This window comes from Chionomys nivalis, chromosome 6 (genome assembly GCF_950005125.1).
Source record: "Chionomys nivalis chromosome 6, mChiNiv1.1, whole genome shotgun sequence".
In the NCBI taxonomy this organism is placed as follows: Eukaryota; Metazoa; Chordata; class Mammalia; order Rodentia; family Cricetidae; genus Chionomys; species Chionomys nivalis.
Window position 1 is genome coordinate 40371046 of NC_080091.1, and position 17685 is coordinate 40388730.

General features: G+C 40.6%; 1 protein-coding gene across 6 annotated transcripts in view; it reads left to right on the forward strand.

Annotated features, from left to right (window-relative positions):
* The window catches only part of Grk4 (G protein-coupled receptor kinase 4), a 71715-nt gene extending 54646 nt beyond the window's left edge, over window positions 1-17069 (forward strand). For 3 of the 6 annotated variants that reach the window (XM_057771639.1, XM_057771640.1, XM_057771643.1), the window contains 4 exons: window positions 6943-7151; window positions 12097-12240; window positions 13455-13592; window positions 14301-14691. In XM_057771639.1, coding sequence (XP_057627622.1) covers window positions 6943-7151; window positions 12097-12240; window positions 13455-13592; window positions 14301-14495 — 686 coding nt within the window. In that variant the 3' untranslated portion in view covers window positions 14496-14691. Of the gene's footprint in view, window positions 1-6942; window positions 7152-12096; window positions 12241-13423; window positions 13593-14300; window positions 14692-16951 lie in introns of those variants that run through there. The other 3 variants (XM_057771641.1, XR_009057249.1, XM_057771642.1) reach the window with 3 other exon arrangements.
* Window positions 17070-17685: the final 616 nt, after the last annotated feature.

The following is a 17685-nucleotide window of genomic DNA, read 5'->3' on the forward strand; positions in this document are numbered from 1 at the left end:
CATATGAAATTGAGAATTGTGCTTTCAAGGTCTGTGAAGAATTGCATTGGAATTTTGATGGGAATTGCACTGTAGATTGCTTTTGATAGGATGACCGTTTTTACTATGATAACCCTATCGATCCATGAACATGGGAGATCTTTCCATCTTCTGTTATCTCTTTCAATTTTTTCTTCAAAGACTTGAAGTTTTATTGTTTTACTGTCTTTCATTTGCTTGGTTAGAGTTATCCAAGATATTTTATATTATTTGAAGCTATTGAGAAAAGTGTCGTTTCCCTGATTTCTTTCTCAGTCTGTCATTTTTATATAGGAGGGTTACTTGTTTTTGTGAGTTAATTTTGTATCCAGCTACTTGGCTAGAAAATATTTATCAGCCATAGGAGTTCTCTGGTGTAATTTTTGGGGTCACTTATGTATACTATCATATCATCTGCAAACAAAGATTTCTTGACTTCTTCCTTTCAAATTTCTATCCCTTTAATCTCCTTCAGTAGTCTTAGTGCTCTAGCTAAGACTTCAGGTATTACATTGAATAGATACAGAGAGAGAACAAGAACCTTATCTTGTTCCTGATTTTAGTGAAATTGCTTGAGTTTCTCTTCATTTAAGTTGATAATGGCTATAGGCTTTCTGTAAACTTCCTTTATTATGTTTCAGTATATCACTTGTATTCCTAATCTCTCCAGGACTTTTATCATGAGCATTGGATTTTGTTAAAGGCCTTCTTTTTCTGCATCTAATGAGATGATTATGTAGCTTTTTTCTTTTTTTCTTTTCTTTTTTTTTTTTGGTTTTTCGAGACAGGGTTTCTCTGTGGTTTTGGAGCCTGTCCTGGAACTAGCTCTGTAGACCAGGCTGGTCTCGAACTCACAGAGATCCGCCTGCCTCTGCCTCCCGAGTGCTGGGATTAAAGGCGTGCGCCACCATCGCCCGGCTTAGCTTTTTTCTTTCAGTTTCATTATTTCAGGAATAAATGGATTGCATTTATTGATTTTCATATATTGAACCATCCCTCCATCTGTGGGATGGAGCCTACTTGATCATTGTGATGGTTTGCATAGTTATGGCTCCCACAGACTCATGTATTTGAATGCTTGGCCCATAGGGAGTAGCACTACTAGGAGGTGTGGTCTTGTTGGAAGAAGTGTGTCACTATGGAGGTAGTCATTGAAGTCTTGTATGCTCAAGCTATGCCCAATGTGGCACAGAGGTCTTCTACTGTCTACGGATGAATATGTAGAACTCTCAGCTCTTTCTTTAGTATCATATCTGCCTGTATGCCACCCATGTCCCATTATTAATGATAATGAACTAAACCTCTGAAACTGTTAGTCAGCCCCAATTAAATATTTTCCTCTATAAGAGTTGCCGTGGCCATGGTGTCTCTTTATAGCAGTAGGAAAGACTAACAAAGACAAACATGGTGGATGACCTTTTCGATGTAATGCTGGACTTGATTTGCAAGTATTTTATTGAGTATTTTTGCATCCGTGTTCATAAAGGAAATTGGTCTGTAATTTTATTTCTTTGTTGGAACTTTGTGTGGTTTGGGTATCAGGATAACTATGGTCTCATAGAAGAATTTGGCAATGTTCCTTATGCTTAAATTTTATGGAACAATTTGAGGAGAGTTGGTGTTATCTCTGTTTTGAAAGTCTGACAGAATTCTGCGCTACACCTTGCCCTGGACTTTTTTATTGTTGTTGTTGTTGTTGGAAAACTTTTTTTTAAATGTGCATTGGTGTTTTGCCTCCATGTGTTCTGTGTGAGTGTGTTGGATCCCTTCAACTAGAATTACAGACAGTTGTGAGCTGCAATGTGGGTGCTGGGAATTGAACCTGGATCTTCTGGGAAAGCTGTGAGTGCTCTTAACTGCTGAGCCATCTCTCCAGTCCCTGACTGAGAAACTTTTATTTTATTTTATATACATATATATAAAATATATATATGTATACATACATATATATATATATATTATGTATACAATATTCTGTCTGTGTGTGTGCCTGCAGGCCAGAAGAGGGCACCAGACCTCATTACGGATAGTTGTGAGCCACCATGTGGTTGCTGGGAATTGAACTCAGGACCTTTGGAAGAACAGACAATGCTCTTAACCTCTGAGCCATCTCTCCAGCCCCCTGAGAAACTTTTAATGACTGCTTTTTTTCACTGTGTGGTTATAGATCTGTTTAAATGGCTTATCTGATCTTGATGTAACTTTGGTAAGTGGTATATATGGAGAAAATTATCCATTTCTTTTAGATTTTTCCGATTTTGTATTGGACAGGTTTTTAAAGTATGTTCTTATGATTCTCTGGATCTCCTTTGTGTCTGTTGTTATTTCCTCCTTTTCCTTTCTGATTTTCTTAATTTGGATATTCTCTTTCTCACACTTTTTAGTTAATTTGGGTAAGGGTTTGTCAGCCTTACTGATTTTTTTCAAAGAACTCTTTGTTTCATTGACTCTTTGTATTATTCCCTTTGTATCTATTTTATTGATTTCAGTCCTTGGTTATTATTTCTTTCCATCTACTCTTTTTGAGTGTGATTTCTTCTTTTTGTTCTAGAGCAGTGGTTCTAAATTTCCTAATGTTGTGACCCTTTAATACAGTTCCTCATATTGTAGTGTGACCCCCAACAAAAATTATTTTGTTGTTCCTTCTACTGTTATGAATCGTAGTATAAGACCTCAAGGTTGAAAATCACTGTTCGAGAGTTTTCAGGTGTACTATTAAGTTACTAGTATGAGATTACACCATTTTTTTTTTAAACTTAGGGCCTCGAACTTTTCTTACAACTACTTTTATTGTGTCCCATATAATTGGATATGATGTATATTCATTTTCATTCAATTCTAGAAAGTCTTTAATTTTTTTATCCTTTGACCTATTTTTCATTCAGTAGAGAGAGTTGTTCAGTTTCCATGACTTTGTAAGATTTCTTTTGTTGTTGATATTCAGCTTTAATCTGTGGTGGTCTGATAAGATGCAGGGAGTTATTTCAATTTTCTTGTGTCTGTTCAGACTTACTTTATGTCCAAGTTTGTGGTCAATTTTGGAGTAAGTTCCATGGGGTGCACAGAAGAAGGTATATTCTTTTGTTGTTGAGCGAAATGTTCTGTAAAAATCTGATAGGTCCATTTGGTTTATAACATGGTAGCTCTAGCATTTTTTTTTGTTTAGTTTTTTGTGGATGACCTGTTCCTTTGTGAGAATGTGGTACCAAAGTCTTCCACTATCAGATTATTGTGAAATATTTATTTACACTGTATGAAGAAGTATCACTGTGATTGCTTTAATAAAGAGCAGAATGGGCAATAGCTAAGCAGGAGAAAGTAGGTAAGATTTCTGGAGGGAGAACTCTGGGAAGAAGAGATGCAGGGAGATGTCGGCGAGACATGGAGCAAATCAGACATATGGTATGAGAGATAACTGAGCCATGTGGCAGAATGTAGTATTTAAAAAATGTTAGTTAATTAAGTTATAAGAACTTAACTTACAACTTAACAAGCCAAAGCTTAAGGCCAAACTTTCATAATTAATAATAAGTCTCTGGGGGCTGGAGAGATGGCTCAGCGGTTAAGAGCACTGCTTGCTCTTCCAAAGGTCCTGAGTTCAATTCCCAGCAACCACATGGTGGCTCACAACCATCTATAAGGAGGTCTGATGCCCTCTTCTGACCTGCAAACATGCACACAGACAGAATATTGTATACATAATAAATAAATAAATATTAAAAAAAAATAATAAGTCTCTGTGTCATTATTTACAGGCTGGTAGTCCAAGAAAGTCCAATGGAAAAGCTTGCTACATCAGTGTGTGAGGGTCAATGTGTGATTTAAGCTGTAGTAGCGTTTCTTTTTATTGCTTTTGTTTGTTTTGTTTTGTTTTTGAGACAGGGTTTCTCTGTGTAGCGTTGGAGCCTGTCCTGGAACCCACTCTGTAGACCAGGCTGACCTCGAGCTCACAGAGATCCACCTGCCTCTGTCTCCTGAGTGCTGGGATTAAAGGTGTGCACCACCACCACCAGTGTGTAGTAGTGTTTCTTTTACAAAAATGAGTGTTTTTTGTGTTTGGGGCATAGGTGGTAAGAATTTAAATGTCTTCTTGGTGAATTTTTACTTTCATAAGTATGTAGTGTCCTTCCCTATCTCTTCAAATTAGTTTTGGTTTGAAGTCTGTTTTATCAGATATTAAAATGGCTACACCAGCTTGTTTCTTAGGTTCGTTAGCTTGGAATATCTTTTCCCTGAAGCAATGTCTATCTTTAATGTTGAGGTGTATTTCTTGGATGCAGGAAATGAATGGGTCCTGTTTTTGCATCCATTCTGTTAGTCTTTGTCTTTTTTTTTTCAAATATTTATTTATTTATTTGTTATGTATACAAAAGTCTATCAGTGTGTATGTCTTCAGGCCAGAAGAGGGCACCAGACCTCATTACAGATGGTTGTGAGCCACCATGTGGTTGCCGGGAATTGAACTCAGGACCTTTGGAAGAGCAGGCAATGCTCTTAACCACTGAGCCATCTCTCCAGCCCAGTCTTTGTCTTTTTATTAGGGGGAATTGAGACAGAGATATTGAAAGATTTCAATGACCAATGATTGTTGAATTCTGTTTTGTTGTTTATGGTGTGATCTTTGTGTGTGTGTGTGTGTGTGTGTGTATGCATGTGTTTCCCTTCCTTTAATTTTAATAGTCTGGGATTATTTATTCCCTGTGTTTTCATGGTTGTGTTGGAATTTTCCTTCTAGCACTCTCTGTAGGAATGAGTTTGTAGAAAGTATTGCTTAAATTTTATTTTATCTTGGAATATCTTATTTTTCTATCTATGGTAAGTCTTGCTGGATATAGTAGTTTGGGCTGACATCTTCCATATCATAGTCTGCAAAGGTCTGGGTGATTATATCTCGTTTTGTCTCTGTTGGATGAGTATTTTTCCCTTGGTTTCTACTTTCTCCCTGAACTTTAGGAGAATGTTGCGATTATAGGGATTTCCTCTGGACCTGTTTCCTGGCATGCTCAGCTGTTGTGTTCCCAGGATATGCCTGCTAGGTTTGGGAGGCTGGGATGAGTTCAGGGAAGGAAGTCTGGAGGAGATCTTTATTATCTGTTTGGCATAAGGTCAGAGAAGAAAGGGAGACCACAGCAAGTTTACTGCTATAGAGCTGGGGATGAGATTGGAGGAACTGGGTCTGGAGGAGTGAAGGAGAGGTGTCAATCCACTGTCAGCCTACTTGTCCTCGTAGGCATGGCTTTTGGGGGAGTATGGGTCCTGCTAGGGTTGGGTACTGGGACAAAGCAACAAGGGGGGGGGCAGTAAGAAGGGGAGGATCTGTGGGATCCACAGGAGATGTGAACAAGGCAAGGAAGGCTTGCCCAGGTGTTCTGCTGCAGAGCTGGGGATAAGACTGGGAGATTGGCTCTGGAGGAACAAAGAGCTATGAGACATCTTTTTAAAGCAACTGATAATATAGTACATTTTAACAAAGAAATACGAACTCTATGTAAAAATTATAGTTGGCACTGTGAAAAATATGGAGTTTTCAGTTATAAAAATTAAGGAATTCTGATCTACAAAATAATTGGGGAAACAGAGGCTATAAAAATATCCCAACACCTGAGTTGTCTGTGCAGCAGCGGCTGAGCTCATGAGTGCTCAGGTTGTTAGAATGACAACTGATGCTGCTTCCCTAAAGAATGACTGTTTCCTAACATGAACTCCATTACTTTCTAATGTTATCTAACATTAAAAGTTAGCCCGGCATCTTTGCAAATGCTTTGAGCATCAAGAGCAATGGTTCTCAACCTTCCTAATGTTGTGACCCTTTAATATAGTTTATGTTGTGGTGACCCCCAACCATAAAATTATTTTTGCTGCTACTTCATAACTAATTTTGCTACTCTTATGAATTGCAATGTTGAGTATCTGTGTTTCCGATGGTCTTTGGCTACCCCTGTGAAAGGGTCGGTCAACCCCCAAAGGAATTGTGCTCCACACATTGAGAACCACTGATCTAGAGTGTCTGAGGATTTTTTTTTTTTTTTTTTTTTTTTTTTTTTTTTTTTTTTTTTTTTTTTTAGTCTGCAGCTTTCTTTTTTTATAACGAGGAGTGGTGTCCATAGAGACTCCCAAGTTTTTGTGGTTCTGTGAAGGCAGAATCAGAAAGGCCACAGTTTCCTCATGCAGCTGGTATCCCATGCATGTGGGCACACAAATCCTACCTACCTGATTCCTGGGAAATCAGTCATGTTCAGATTATTTCAAAGATGTATGGGCAATGAATGCCAGCCTACCCTTGGTAGCTTCTAAGGGCATGGTGGGTCTCTCAGAGCCTGAAATTCCTCCCCTTGCAGGTTTCTGGGGTTTCTTCTGACTTGGGAACAGATGGCACTGCACTTGAGGCACCTATGGGAACAGTCGAGTGGAGGGAGCACCCCAGGAGGCAAGCTTTATTTCCAGTACCATTTTACCATATTACCCACCCTGCAGCCGTCAAGTTTATAAAGTATAGATATAGATACAGCTTCAGTTATCCTTTACACATCAAATAATCCAACTATTTGAAGTGTATAATTCAGTGGATATTAGTCCATTACAGTTGTGCATCCATCATTACTATTACTTTGTCTAATTTCAGAACATCCTTTAATCACTTCAGATTTTAATGATATTAGCAACCACCTATTCATCACTTTCTACTCCTGGGCCTTTCAACCATGAGTTTATGTTCAGTCTCTCTGGATTTGTATATTCTGTAAATGCCATGTAAATATAATCATATGATCTTTGGCCATTTGTGTTTTTTTTTTAACTTAGTATGTTTTTAAGGTTCTTAGATCATGTTGTAACAAACATTAAATAAATAATATATTGCTTGGAGTTAGTCATAAGTATTTAAAACTAAAATTTAATACAAAAATTTCTGTATTTGTTATGTAGCTCCAGAAATTATCAATAATGAAAGGTATTCATTTAGTCCCGATTGGTGGGGACTTGGCTGTTTGCTATATGAAATGATTGAGGGACACTCTCCATTCAAAAAATACAAAGAGAAAGTCAGCCGGGAGGAGCTCGAAAGAAGAGTGAAGAATGAAACTGAGGAGTACTCTGAGAAGTTTTCAGAGGATGCCAAGTCCATCTGCAGCATGGTGGGTCAGCTTTCACAAAGATGGGGAAGTGATTACCTCACTTCATCTAGTTCTTTTGATGGTTCAGAAGACAGTACTCAAGTAGGCAGGCAGTCTTCAGAAGCAGGGCAGTGGTCCCCTTCCCAGCTTATAACCCTGGTTCAGCAACAAGACCCAGTGCAGGTGAATTCAGCCTGGCCTCTTAGTAACCAGCCTTCTTCCTGGTGTTCTCGCCTGGAATTTCATCTCAGGTAGACAATGAGAGCAGAGAGCAAAGTTCCCAGCCCAGGCTTGGGAAATGACCAGTCGATTAACTAGAGCAAAGCAGTGGAAAATTCGTGACTCCCCTCCTTTATTGATGTTATTGAAAGGAAGAATGGTGTCAAGTCACTCTGTTTTCAGAAATTTATGTGAAATTCAATATAAAACTAATTTCCAATGTGTTTTGAAATGAGAATATTGTCTCTGCCAATTTTTTTTTTTAAATCATCACAGACACTCTGATTTGAAGGAATGTATGGGTTAGACTGACATGTACCTTACAGATTTGATTATTGTTTAGGACTTTCACATTCCATTTTGACACGATTATGCCAGAGAGCAAGTTTTAACCCATGATGACAGAATGAACCAGTAGCAAATGGGTGCCGTTTGTCCTCAGGGCACCCAGTTTTTCACCAACTGCTGGCTGCCTGTACACTAAAAATTGTCACTTGCTTACCTTAAAATGGTGCCTGTAGGCTTTCTTTTTTTCTTTTGAGGCCTGTCCTTTGTAGCATCTTTAAGGTTTTTCTTTCAACAAGGAAACACCTTCTATCTTCCTAGTACTCTCCTAGGCACGAGGACTGCAGCAGTGAATAAGATAGGGAAGAAGTCCTGGCTCTTCAGTGTTCTCATTTTGTTGCAGGGTGCATAGCCTCTAACAGTAAGCAGAACAAATATGATAAATGTACTGGCTGCCAGATAATAGTGCGTATTTTGGAGAATTCGAAGCATGGGGGCTGATGAGACACCATGTTTGGTAGGATTTGGGGGACAAGGCTGAAAACAATGTGTGGATGCATATGTGGCATGGATAGCATTGATAGAAGAGCAGATGTGAGAAGTGTTCAGTTTCTGGATGGATCTTGTAGGAATTGCTGAAGTGGTTAAAGAGGGGTCAAGGCTGAATCCCAAACTGATAGAGCAGCATCACTTAATGGGGGAAACACAAATACTTGTCTGGGGAGGTGTACTTGCTAGACCAAAAGCCTTGTGTATGGGAAAGAGAGGCACTAGTGTACAAGGAAGATGTGAGCAGTTCCCTTTCTTAGTTTGGGGACAGTGAAAGTGGCAGATTTGCAGTGGGACTTCTGTTTTCTTATGCCCTCAGCATCATCGGATAGGGAGAGAAGTATGGGTACAGATAAAGGTACGCAGCACTATTTAGAGAAGATGAAGCCAAAGAGCTGGGGGAAGCAAGAGGCTTCCTCGTAGGCATCAAGTGCATGCATAGGGAGATGCTTTCTATAACCCATTGATGTTTTGTTCCTGCCCTGCTCTGTGCAGGGACATGGGCCTAGAGACAGCAGAGAGCTATCTTTGCCCTGGTCTCCAGTTTGGGCAGGTAGGGATGATGAAGCAGGTATGGAGACTTGCAGGGAAGCTCGCTGGGTGCAAAAGAGAACTTGAGTACTGGATCATACAGTCTTAAGTTGAAGAAAAGTGACATAGGGAAAGGCAAGTAGAAAGACAGTAGGTGATTCTAGCCAAGTGTGAGCTGTGGGTTGTTGGAATTGAGGCATCCCAGACCGGGCTTAGAACAATTGGAGGGATACACAGACAAGAAAGTTTGTTTTTAAAGATTTATTTATTTATTATGTATATAGTATTCTGTCTGCTTGGATGCCTACAATCAGGAAGAGGGCACCAGATCTAATTACAGATGGTTGTGAGCCACCATGTGGTTGCTGGGAATTGAACTCAGGACCTCTGGAAGAGCAGCCAGTGCTCTTGACCTCTGAGCCATCTCCCCAGCCCCTGACAAGAAAGTTTTTGAGAAGCAGCTGATGAGGCCATGCTGGTCCTGAGGAACCTAGTTTGTGACTCAGGGAGAGAGTGGCTTGGCGAAGTAGGAGATAAAGGGGTGGGCCTTTGTGGGCGTGAGAATGGCCAACAATTATGCCTATTACTGAACTATACTGGTAACTTATGTGAGTTGATACTATCTGGGGAATAATTATTTGGAGTGCTTCATTTTGTTTCCATATACAAAATGGTGGGTGTTACGGATTTGTCACTGAGCTGTGGGATCCTTCTGGCTTTCTTCCCAGCTAGCCTACTCAGCTTGTAGCTGACAGCATTTCAGTGTTTTCATCAAGCTACTTTTGCATTTGGCTTTGTAAATATTGACTGAGTGCTTGCTGTACACAGGACACTGACAGAGCTGTAATGTGAAAGCAGAGATGGAGCCTGCCCCTAAAGAACTCATAGTTTAATATTCGGCCTACATTCTTAAGAATGACTAACAGGCAGAATTTGGGTACTATAAATTTAAGAAGGGCTCAAGGCTTTCAAGGATGAAATTCTTGTTATGCCAGAGGCCCTGGGGAAGAATGTAGGGTTTGAGCAAAGGATAGCTTTTTGTTATTGTTGTTTTGAGTCAGGGTTTCTCTGTGTAGTCTTGGCCATCTTTGAATTTGCTCTGTAGACCAGGCTGGTCTTGAATTTAGAGATCCGCCTGCCTCTGCCTCCCAAGTGCTGGGACTAAAGGCGTGCACCACCACCACCCGGATAAAGAACAGCTTTTGTAAGTAGGCTAATTTTGCATTTGGCCTAGTCTTAGCATCCTCTGTCTTACCTCTCTAAGCCTCAGTCTGTTGTCTGTAAGATGCAGATGAGACAAGATGCTGGGAAGATAAAATCAGGTAATGAAGGTAAGTTGTTGAGATACATATTCCTTGTGTTAGTTTTTTTCCTGTTGTTGTGATAAAACACCCTGATAAAAACAACTTAAGGGAGAAAGGGCTTATTTGACTCATAACTGCAGGTTATAGCCTGTCACTGCAGGGAAGTCAAGGCAGCTGGAACTGAAGCAACTAGTCACATCACATCTACCCTCAACAACAAAGACCAATGAATTAATACAAAAATACCAGTTCTCATCTGCCTATCTCCATTCAATCCAGGACCCAGACCATCAAATGTGCAGCCCACATTAAGAGTGGGTCTTCCTACTTCAGTTAATTCAATTAAGAAAATCCCTCACAAGAATGCCAGAAATCCTATACTCGGGACCGTTTTCTTCTTACTGGGTTGCCTTGTCCAGCCTTGATAGGAGGGTTTGTGCCTAGTCTTAATGTAATTTGTTATGCTTTATTCAGTTGATATCTCTGAGAGGCCTGTTTTTTTTCTTTCTTTCTTTCTTTTTGAAAGGACATGGAGGAGGAGTTGACCTGGGGGAGAGGGGAAGTAGGAGGGAGATTTGGAGGAGTGGAGGGAGGGGAAACTTTGGTTAGGATGTAATGTATGAAAGTTTAAAATAAAAAGAATGCATACAATTAAACCTAATCTGGGCAATGCTCTTTAAGACTCCCTTTCCAGGTGATTCTAGATTGTGTCCATTTAACTGCTAAAATTAACCTGAATGTTCAGTAACTACTGAGAAGAGAAACAACTGGCTCTTAAACAATGGGTTACATTTTCCACAGATGGATTATAGGAAAGCATCTTAGGATACATGGATAGCTTGCCCGAGAGCAGAGAGGAGGTTATGCAGAGGGACAAGAACTGGAGCCAATTTTTTTTTTTTGAGTGATAGTAATTGTGAAGGAAGACTTCTTTGAATTTGTGAGAGTTATAAACATGTAAAGAATACTTTTAAAAGTCTTTTAGATGTGTAGTAGGCACATGGCTATAACCCCAGCACTCTGGAGGTGCAGATATGCATATGAGGATTTCGAAATCAACTTAGGCTACAAGATCCTATCTTGAAAAAAACCAGTGGCCCAGGAGATGGTTCAATGGGTTAAAAAATTCATCACATAAGCCTGATGGCCTGAGCTTTATCTCCAGAATCTATGCCAAAAGCCAGATGTGCTGGTACACATCTGTAATCTCGGTACTCCTAGGGTAAGAAAAGGTGGTAGAGATAGGAGGATCATCTGGAAGTTTGTGGGGTCAGCTAGCCTGGAATACACAATGCAACAGCAGAAACAATGAGGCACCCTGCCTCAACAAAGTGGAAGGCAAGGATAGATTTCTGATCTGGAAAACTATCTCCGACCTCCACACATGCACTGTGGCATGTACTTACACTCACACAAATACATAAATAAAACTAAAAAGGGGGAAAGCAGAGATGATGATGGAGACGGGAGAGAAACAGAGACAGGGAGTTTATACAGTTTCTAAAAGGGGACTTACTCAAATTTTTACTCACTTGGGGTCCTTAGTACTCTAATGAATAAAGGTTTCTTTTTATTAATTCAATGGCATTAATATATTGTTTCTGAATTCATAACTCTATTTCCTTAATAATTATCCCTTAGTTTTTATAACATTTTTATTTGAAGATTAGTTTATTCAGATGGCTGGGTTCTTTGTTTTGTTTTTCAGATAGCATTTGTATAACACAAGCTGACTTAGAACTCATTATGTAGATCAGGCTGGCCTCAGACTCACGGAGAGATCTACCTGTCTCTGGCCAAGTGCTGAGATTAAAGGGTACACAATGAGGCACAGCGTTTCAAGCTTCGATCTCATGGTCAATCGTGGCAAGACTTGAGTTTTACCTGTTGTGAAACCATAACCTGCTTACTTAAGTCTGAAACTGTACAGTGTGGTTGATACTTGGGAACTCTAGTGGCTGTTTGTTTGGATATATGTTCTTTCTGCCACTCCTACTTCTTACGTTGTTAAAGAGGACAGTTTTGAGTTTACATTTCAATCCTAATAGCTTCACTTGACTGTTTTCTCTTTTGTGTAGTTACTCATCAAGGATCCAAGACATCGACTAGGCTGTCAGAATGACGGAGATGGAGCTGCTGTTGTAAAGCAGCACCCAGTGTTCAAGGACATTAACTTCAGTAGGCTGGAAGCAAATATGTTAGATCCTCCTTTCTATCCTGATGTAAGTATGCTAGGTCCAAAAAACACTAGCATATCTTTTGTTTAAACACTCTTGATACAGCCAGCATTTGAATTCTGCTCTGTGAGGTCTGTTATTTATTTCTGCTTCTTCTTCTGCCTATATCCCACCACCTCCCCAGCCTCAGGTAGATCTTAGTAGTTCTCTGACTCCCAGGCCTGGGGCGTGCAGTCTGTCACTGCTGGGATAGCCAAACTCCTGTCCTCCCAATTCAGACCTCCTTAGCATGCCCTTCAAGGCTCTCTGTGTGCCAGTGTTCCTGCTCAGATCTCAGTACTCCGTTCACCTTCATACCTGTGCACTCATTGCACTGAGTGCACACAGCTGCTTGGTTCTGGAATGTGCCTCCCTCCGGAGCTGTCACATGCACGCTTCCTCATGAGTATGCTATTGAGATCAAAAAGTACAGGGACTGGTGCTTGTCGGTGTCTGGAATATAATATAGTAATAATAACTGAATCTGGTAAAATAGTACATAATAAGTGAACTACTGATGAACGGATAATTGAATGAAGATAGCCTGGACTCCACCATTAACAGTCAGCTATAGACACATTCTAAAATTGGAAAGATAAGTTAAAAGTTTCATTGTTGGATGGAATTTAGATCTACAATTGATATTTTTTCTATTTTTATTTTATTTAAAAAATATCTTTTTTCATTTTACATACAAATCCTAGTTCCCATTCCCTCCTTTCCTCCCGTTGCCTCCACCTGCTCCTCCCCCCATCCAATCCCCCATCCACTTCTCAGAGAGAGTAAGGCACATTGCTTTGAAGAAGGATCAGGGCCCTCCCTACTGTATCTAGGCTGAGCAAGGTATTTATCAAAAGAGAATGGGTTCCAAAAAGCTAGTAGAAGCAGTGAACAGGGTAGGAGGAAAAATGTGTGGATTTTGTAATTAGGGGATCTCAGAGCTACTTTAGGACTGGGAATGTAGATAAGTGGTGGAGTGCTTGCCCAACAAGTGCAGGCCCTATGTTCAATTCTCAGGGGCTGACAAAAGCAAATATCTTTTGTAAGCTAGATATAACATCTGGGGGTGGTCAAGGCAACCAGATTGTGAATTCAGGGAGAGCCTAGGCTACCTATTCCTGTTTCAAAAATCCAGAAAGAAACAAAACCATACAACAAAACAAGAAGAGTTACTCTAGTTGTCTCACAGGTTGATGCCTCTCTTTGTTCTTGGTGCCCAGCCTCAGGCCATTTATTGTAAGGATATCTTGGATATTGGGCAGTTCTCTGTGGTGAAAGGAGTCAACCTGGACAGCAGTGATGAAACCTTCTATGCCCAATTTGCTACAGGGTGTGTCACCATCCCCTGGCAGAATGAGGTACTGCTCTTTCTAACAGAGTAGGTTTATTCTAGTTTTAACAATGACCTGTGTGTGTGTGTTTGTGTGTGTGTGTGTGCGCGTGCGCGTGCAAAATACATTTATGCAAAAGATTTGACCATGAGGACTAGATGGGTAAGCCAAGAAGACTGTATCAGCAGTTGCCAGAGGCATGACAGCCACTCTGGTCTCAATTACACGAGGCAGGCAAAAGGTGATCTTAGGATTTGCCTGTCACTCTGGAGTCCAGCTTCCTAAGCAGCGCTAACTGGCTGCTTGGCTCCATTGGAATTAGCTTTTTTTTTGGCGCGCGGGGGGGGGGGGGGGGGAGTTCACTTAGAGAAAGGGGAACAAGAGGCCACTTTATTCCAAGAAGAGGTCAGAAACCAGGAATCCAGGAATGTGGAGCCAGAGAAGGTCTGGGAACTATGATGTGCCTCACATTGTCATCAGGTGCTGGGTGGGAGCCAATAATGTGGGGAGATCACTGACTTCCTGTTGTCTCCAAAGTCTATCCTGTCGCCGGGCGGTGGTGGCGCATGCTTTTAATCCCAGCACTTGGGAGGCAGAGGCAGGCGGATCTCTGTGAGTTCGAGACCAGCCTGGTCTACAAGAGCTAGTTCCAGGACAGGCTCCAAAACCACAGAGAAACCCTGTCTCGAAAAACCAAAAAAAAAAAAAAGTCTATCCTGTCTTCTGTGCACACAGATGATTGAATCTGGATGTTTCAAGGACATCAATGAAAATGAAGATGAGGGATATTTGCCAGCATATAAAAAAGAGAAGACATGTCCCTCCATTCTCAGACCAAAGAGAAATTTCTTCCGTAGACTCTTCAGAAGAGGGGTAAAAAAATATTTTGTAAAAAGTAAACTGTTGTGGCTGGGGTTCTGCTTAGGATAGAACATTTGCGTAGTGTGAGCAAGGGCTTTGGTTCTAAGAAACAGTGGGCATGTGAATTCATACCCTCCACATATCTGTATGTGTATCAGAAGGAAAATCTTTTCTAAGGGAAAAATCTCTTCCCCCACTTTTTTTTTGTTTGTTTGTTTGTATTTTTGTTTTTTGAGACAGGGTTTTTCTGTAGCCCTGGCTGTCCTAAAACTCGTTCTGTAGACCAGGCTGGTCTCTAACTCGGGGATCTGTCTGCCTCTGCCTCCTGAGTACTGGAATTAAAGGTGTGTGCCACTAGTTACTTTCTTTACTTTCTGCAATGCCTCATATAAGAAATTTCAACCTGGGTGTAGCTCACATGTAGAGGCTGAGGTAGAAGAATCACTGTGAGTTTGAGGCCAGCTCACTACATAGTGAGTCGTTATCGGAGAGAAGGAAGAAGAAAGGAAGAAGAGACAAGTAGACAGACAAGCAGACACACAGAGAGATTGATTTCATATAGTTTAAAAGCCATATGGTTCTATTTAAAGTTTACCCAAAGAACCAATGCTGCTTGCTGTTGGTGGAAAGACTGTTTTGATCTACAAGGCAATGATTTGTTAGCACTGAAGCTGCTTCCTGGTTTGGTGACAAAGCGTTTGACCTAGCTCAAAGGTCAGCATCTGATTGAATTCCCACAAACAATGCAAATTTTAGTTCTCAATGTTCTGATTCCAGCCACTGCTCTCTCATGTCTACATACACAAGAAAAGCAGGTTCCCTTCTAACACTGGAAATCCTTTGGAGAGACTTTTTGTAGTAGCATTACTTTTGTTTATTTTCTTCCTCATGTATCCCAGGCTGGATTTGAACTTGTTATGTAGCAAAAGAAGACCCTAGACTCCTGATCCTCCTGCCTTAGGCTCTTGAGTGCTAGGGTTAAAAGTGTGTACCAACACACCTGACAAGGTCAGAAAATAATTTCATCAAGTTAAAAATCCTATGAGTGGATTGATTTGTTGTGAACCTATCGATTCTTTTATTTTTTGTTGTGTTTTCAAGACAGGATTTCTCTGTGTGTCAGCTCTGCTGTCCTGGAACTCACTCTGTAGACCAGGCTGCCCTCGAACTCACAGAAATTCACCTGTCTCTGCCTCCCAAGTGCTGGATTTAAAGGCATGTGCCACCACTGTCTGGCTCAGTTTTTTCTTTTCTTTTTTTGGGGGGCGGGGGGGGGGGGGGTTCTTATACCTATCATTTGTTGAGGAATTTACTAAAAGATTGTTTGCTAGCATCCTAATCTGTGTTTTTTTTTCAATATAGAAAAACAAGACTTCAGTAGTTAAAGTCTCCCAAAGTGGTTGTTGTTAAGACCACATTTTCTTTCACAACTAGGGGATAGCTATATGAACTGAACTCATCAGTCTATTGCTGCACACAGTTAAGTCCTTGGGCATTCCTCTTTATTCAGAGCCCATAATGACATCCACTAGAGCGCTCTCCACGGAGAGAATAGAGCTGTGCCATGTAGAGCGCCTTCTTACCATAGCACTCACTGGTGAAAGAGCCAGTGAGACTCATTTGTCTTCTGCACTCATTCAGTTATTCAATTTGATGTAGCACGCAACAGTCACAAAACAGCAAAACTCATCTTGAAGCAGTATATCTGTATGTAAATTAAGCATATGCCTTTAAAATTACTTTTAGCGGTATAGGGACGGAAGTTAGGACCTTGTGTATACCTCATAAGTACTCTAACACTGAGCTATAGCCCCGCACCCTGCAACTTTTATTTTTAAAACATTTTTGAAACAGGGTTTCACTAGCCTAGGGATGCCTGGGCTAGTCTTGAATTTGTGATCCTCTTGGCTCTGCTTCCTGAGTCTACATTTAGAATTCCATTTCTTAAATAAGAAAAATCCATTTAGCCGGGCGGTGGTGGCGCACGCCTTTAGTCACAGCACTTGGGAGGCAGAGGCAGGTGGATCTCTGTGAGTTCGAGACGAGCCTGGTCTACAAGAGCTAGTTCCAGGACAGGCTCCAAAACCACAGAGAAACCCTGTCTCGAAAAACCAAAAAAAAAAAAAAAAAAAAAAAAAAAAAAAAAAATCCATTTAGAGTTTTTGCTTACCTCACAATTAGTATCCTCCCAGTTTCTAGAACATTATATTTGTTCCTAGGTATCTTTGGAGATCGGTTTCAAGATGCCAAAGTCTAAAAGTGATCAAGTCTCTTTCCTAAATGGACAGTATTTATATAAATCACCTCTAGATCACTTACAATGCAGAGTACAATATACAAATAGTTGTCATATCCTTTTAAAACTTACTTGGCATTGTCATATGGCTTAAAAATATTTTTCTCAATATTTTTGATTCGGAGTTGGTTGAGTTCATGCTTATAGACCTCATGGCTACTCAAGCAAAACAAAGCCATCTTGACATTAGAGACATGGCTGAGGCTGGCCATTGTGCTGTGTGTTGCAGGGCTGCCTGAGGAGTGAGGAGGGGGAGCCAACACAACGCTGACTGTTCACTGTGCCGACCACAGAACAAGACCCTGGTGTTAAGAAGGAACCTGTCACATTCTCAGTGTCTTGTCCTTTCCGTGAATTGTAATAAACAGTCTGACACTGTTTATAATATGCTTTCATATATTTTTACATTAATATCTGCCCTGTCTGTTTACTGAAGCTGTGTTACAGAAGAAGCCTGAGAACACCACTGTGTACCCTGAAACCCCCAAGTATGGATGCCTTGTACATTGGAGCAGTTCTCAGAAGTCCTGTTCCTGTATGTCTGTCCCACACTGTCCAGTTTTCCCTGAAATTTGCTGAGGTTCTTATGGAACTTTAGTGCTATTTTTTAAATTGTTAATTCAAAACTCTCAGAGAAGAATCATAGGTCCTTCCTTTATTTTAAATTTCCCCTGCCTGCTTTGGTACTCACTCATCCCTGGAGGTCTGGGGTAGATTCTAGGACCAACATTTGGTTAAATGTTACCTGAAGCTACACATCATCTTCCTGGGCCTGTGTTACATCATATACAAGTGAAAAGGTTTTCCAATGGTTCATTGAGGTCTCTTATGCTCTGACTCAAATCTAGTTCCAGCCAGTTCCCTGCTTCCTCATCCACTTGGACTGTTCCTTACTGAGCTGAATATGGTTCTTTGAGCCTCTAAGGTTGCCAAAAGGGTCACATTTCTGTTTTACCCCTGCTG